The sequence below is a fragment of the Tupaia chinensis genome, unplaced genomic scaffold (genome assembly GCF_000334495.1).
Source record: "Tupaia chinensis unplaced genomic scaffold, TupChi_1.0 Scaffold000226_1, whole genome shotgun sequence".
NCBI lineage: Eukaryota > Metazoa > Chordata > Mammalia > Scandentia > Tupaiidae > Tupaia > Tupaia belangeri.
This window is the reverse complement of record NW_006159701.1, coordinates 7,554,852-7,559,709: the sequence shown is the minus strand read 5'-3', so window position 1 is coordinate 7,559,709 and position 4,858 is coordinate 7,554,852. Positions and strand designations below refer to the sequence as shown.

General features: G+C 44.5%; 1 protein-coding gene across 1 annotated transcript in view; it reads right to left on the bottom strand.

Annotated features, from left to right (window-relative positions):
- HECTD4 (HECT domain E3 ubiquitin protein ligase 4) overlaps nucleotides 1-4,858 on the bottom strand; it is a gene marked incomplete at its 5' end in the record, with an annotated part of 148,680 nt that overhangs the window by 73,085 nt on the left and 70,737 nt on the right. Inside the window, 2 exon segments of the mRNA XM_027771636.1 lie at nucleotides 2,287-2,471; nucleotides 3,160-3,306. Coding sequence (XP_027627437.1) covers nucleotides 2,287-2,471; nucleotides 3,160-3,306 — 332 coding nt within the window.

Below are 4,858 nucleotides of genomic sequence, written 5' to 3'. Positions count from 1 at the left end.
GGAAAGACACTGCTTGTAATGAAAATATAATATAATTAATCCATATGTAATCAAGGGACATACGGTGGTTGACAGGGAAAAATCATTATTTGACAGGTAATGAAAACAACTTGGATTTCAGCTCAGACGTAGTTCTTCTCGAACATGGTAAGAGACCTTTCTGGATCTCCCCATGTCCTCCCAGGTAATCCTTGTAAAAGCCACAGAAGATTGATGGTTGTTTCCTGGGGGTCCCAGTCTCTTTCAGATCCCCGAGCCTATATGCATTGTCTGTTGTGTTTCCACGTTCTCTTCCTTCAAGACTAGCTCACAGTGTCACCTCCTCTGGGGGTCCTGCCCAGTCCCTGGCACAGCGGTCTCCAGGGCCCACTACACACTGTGTGTGTGCCTCAGTTATGGCATTGAGGGCATCAGAACTACTTGTTCATTGGTCTATTTCTCCTGTCAAGCCATGTTTTGTAAAAGGAGGTACGCTGCCTTATTCATCTTCTTCCTGGCATAGAACAGGCTCTCAAGAATTTAAAATGCACAGTGAATGAATAAATAGATATACACAGACCTGGGATATTAGGGGGAATTTTTCTGTATTTGTTAGAGGGTGTATGTGCTTTGCCAGAGACAGAGAGAGAGAAAGGGAGAGGGAGAAAGAACCTCTCAAGGGATGTGGAAAAGCAATCCCTTCTCTACCATTTCTTTCTGTTGGTATTTTGGACACACACACACACACACACACACACACACATGCACCCAGCATGTTTTTCAAGTCACTAGAGCCGTAATTCAAACCATAGTTAGCCATGTGGGATCTAGTTCTATTAACCACTTGGTCACAGGGAAATTTATACTTTGAGCTTATTTTTTAAATTGGATCGGTCATTAAAAACATAATTTGGGGGCCAGCTGGTAATATGGTGGTTAAGGTGGCCGGATAGCACATGGCCAATTGCACAGTTCGAGTCCCAGACCTAGTGCCTTGAATAACACACATAGCATATGTGTGTACATGCTCAAAATCCTGAGAGGAGAACGAAGGAGAAGGGCTTGTAGTGTGGCCATTCCATAGGAGGGTGCTTTCTCTCTTTCTCTCTCGCTCTCTTTCTGCAGTGAGCGCACATGCCTTATAGCAAAATAAGGGGGGAAAAAAGAGGAAAGGATGGGAAAAAAAACATAATTTGGAAACATCACTTGAAAATGCAACTGAAAGGACCAGCAGTTGGTGTAATGGCTATGTTGCTGAACTCCCATGTAGTCGACTGCAGTTCAAGTCCCGGACCCGGTGGCTTAAACTCACACTGGGTGCATGTGCATGCATGCCCAAGATCCCAAGAGAAGAATGGAGGAGAAGGGATTGTGGCATGGCCATCCCCCCTGGAGGGTGATTTCTTGCTTTCTGTCTCTCTGTCTCTCTCTTTCTGGTGACTGTATGCTCCCTATAGCAAAACCTCTCAAAAAACAAAAACAAAAAAAAAAAGAAAAAGCAACTGAAAAGCCACTTCCTCAATACGTTTATTTGGCTTGGTTGCAGTAGCACACAATGGTAGATAGTACTATTTAGCAGGCTGAGGCCACATAGAAGGCCTGGGTTCAATTCCCGGCCCACCCCAAAAGATGGACATAGTGGTTTAGTTCCAGCTACTCAGGAGGCTGAGGCAGGAGGATCACTCCATAATAAGACCCTATCCCCAAACCCCTCCCCCCCCCCCAGCCAAAAAAAAAAAAAAGGTACTTAGGAACTGTGTGGATTAGTAGTGAGGAAGAGAAATTGATGAACAATTTTTTTTTTTTACTTTTTTTTTTGAGAGATTTTCACTGTAGGGCGCGTGCGCTCGCCAGACAGACAGAGAGAGACAAAGAGACAGAAAGCGAGAAATCACCCCCCAGGGGGGATGGTCACGCCGCAATCCCTTCTCCTCCATTCTCCTCTCGGGATCTTGGGCACGCACGCACACGCGCCCGGCGTGAGTTTTAAGCCACCGGATCCGGGACACGAACCGCGGTCGACTACGTGGGAGTCCAGCGACATAGCCATTACGCTAACTGCTGGTTCCCTGAACAATTTTTTCTCAGTTTTCTAGGGTTATTAGATTCCTCCAGGGCGCTAGGAGTGCTTAATGTCATAGTGTATTTGTAAATTTCACAGACCCATACTGCTGAAAAGGCTCTCGTGAAATCACTGACCGATTAAATCCAGGTGATTATGGGTTTCTGACCCTCATCCAGCACAAAACATAGTAAACACACCGCAGAAGCAATTCGTGAGCTCTACTAAGGAGGGCTGCTTCTCACCTTCTTCTTTTTCCCACTCAACGCAGCGGTTGGCAAGCACCTGGAAGGCGGCCCAGGCCATGGTGGCCACTTTCTGCTTCTTGGTTTGCTTCTCACTAGAGCTGGCCTCGGTCTGACTGCTCAAGCTACACAGTCGATCCATGAGTTGAACGAGGCCGCTGCGCACCAGGCACTTCTCCTCACTCCTGGCAGAAGGCAGGAGGCAGGTGAAATAAATGTAACAAACAACTGCACACTAATGCTCACAGAAGGTCAGACTGGAGCATGTCCTTGTCTGCAATTTAGGATACTGCCATGCTTCATTAAAGACAAAACTATTTTCTTATGATTTCCTTCATAAATAAGGCACCTCATAATCTGCTTCACTCATACAGAATGGCAAAGGAAAAATCAAAGTTTTTGAAATAGAAATATTTTAACATTTTATTATAAGGGGATCCAGAGAAGGACCCTGTGAGTGCTTGAAACTATTAAGTGACCTTGGACAGGACATAAATGAGCACATGCCAAGATTTCTGCCAAATGAGTAAGTACTTTCCCAGGGGACCTTTTACTTTCCTTCTAACCTCTCTATGCTCACATGTAATGTCATCCTAACTGCTAGACTTGGTGATGTAGAAACTGAGTAATAAGTAATGTATAAGAACTTCGGGTATCTGTGAGGAGTAAAGCTTATTAATTGGGTTGTCAGAAAAGCCATGACGTATTTTTCTAGGAAAAAATGCATCATAACTTTTCTGATGACCCAATAGTTAGCCAACAGATAATCAAAGCAGGAAATTCCATTAAAAATAAACAAACAAACAACACTTTTACCTAATCTACTAGATTGTGGTATAACTTAAGTACAATAGAAGTAACGCCCATGCTTACCGGGTATAAGGTATGGTACACAAGAGTCCGATGCTGTTTGCACAAGCAATAGGGTAACGAGCACACAAAGATACAACAGACGTCATAGTCTCGCCAAAGGCTTCCTGGACCTGCTCGACCATCCCACCGCATGTGAGTTCTTCAATTCTGTGAAACAGAAACCAAACAGAGCTCAGGCTTTCCGAGTCATGTCAAGAACAGTGACTGTGGCTTGAGAACAGAAGTCTTTTGAGAAACCCCAAGTGTCTAAATGGATCTAGAACTAAAGGGATCTTAGAGATCATCAAGCTCCATGTCTTCATTTTTTGTTTTTAGAGAGATTTTTGCTACAGGGCGAGTGCACTCGCTGGAGAGACAGAGAGAGAGAGAGACAGAGAGTGAGAAAGTGAACACCCCCCCCAAGGGAGGATGGCCATGCCACGATCCCTTCTGCTCCATTCTCTTCTCAGTATTTTGGGCACACACACACACACATGCACTTGGCATGAGTTTCAAGTCACTGGGTCCAGGGCCTGAACTGCAGTTGGCCATGTGGGAGTTCAGTGCCTCAGCCACTATGCCACCTGCTGGGCTCAAGCTCAGTGTTTTCAACCACAGAAGACTGATGTCTAGGTGTGCCTCAGATACAATGGCCTACACTCAAGAAAACTCTAGGATATCCTGGGCTAGGGAAAGTTAAACAATGTTCCACACAGTGTTCAGGTCCCAGACCGGGCAGCTTGCTTTCTCACATTCCCTCTATCTCTTGCTCTCTCTCTGGTCAAGTTAAACACTAAAAATAATAATAATGAATAAAACAATTCTTTGGAAAAAAAATTAAGGGATGAAAGAGTGATGTTGCCAGTATTAGGGAGAATGAAGTTCTGGAAGCAAGGAGTGATAATTACTGGTGCTACTCACTGCAATGTCCTGGGCAGCCAACGGCTGGGTGGGCATGTGACTGCTCTAGCCAATGAGCCAGAGCTCTGACAAGGGGACCGACACCTCCTGAAATGAGATCTGTTCCTCACAGCCAAAGTGAATCCAAGGTGGACAGAAGCAAGACCTAAACTTTTATCTTTTTGGCCACTGAGATTCGGGACCTGTTTGCTTCCAAAGAATGGCCTTACCATGCCTGACTGATGGAACTCTCTCAAGATAGTGATGTCAGCTCTTTGTTACCAGGTCCTGCCACTGTTTGTTGGCCACGGTCCTCAAAGAATTGCCAGCATGAACAAGCAGCCTCTAGCAGTTCTACAGGACTTACAGAGAAATGCCTTTTCCATCTCTACTGAAGAGGTATAGAAAAACTACTCGCCAATAAGTTATAAAACTCTCTCGAGGTCAGTATGGATAATTACATTTTTAGAAATTGATATAATAAAAATAATCACTAAACTATTCAAAAATATAGGTAAAAGGATGTTGGCTGTGGCACTGTTACAGCAAAAGCAAAAAAAAAAAAAAAAAAAGAAAGGGAAGGAGGGGAGGAAGATGAAAGAAAGAGGGGGAAGAAAATGAGCAGATCTACATGTCCATTAGTAGAGGATGAGTTAAAAAAAAAAAAAAGAGAGAGAAAACAGTGGGGCTAGTCTGTGGTGTGGTGGTTAAAGCAGCTAGATCCCCCTTGGCCAACAGTGTAGTTTGAGCCCCGACCCAGGAGCTTAAAAAGCAGGATGGACATGTTTGTGTGCATGCCCCAAAAATCTCAAAAGGAGGG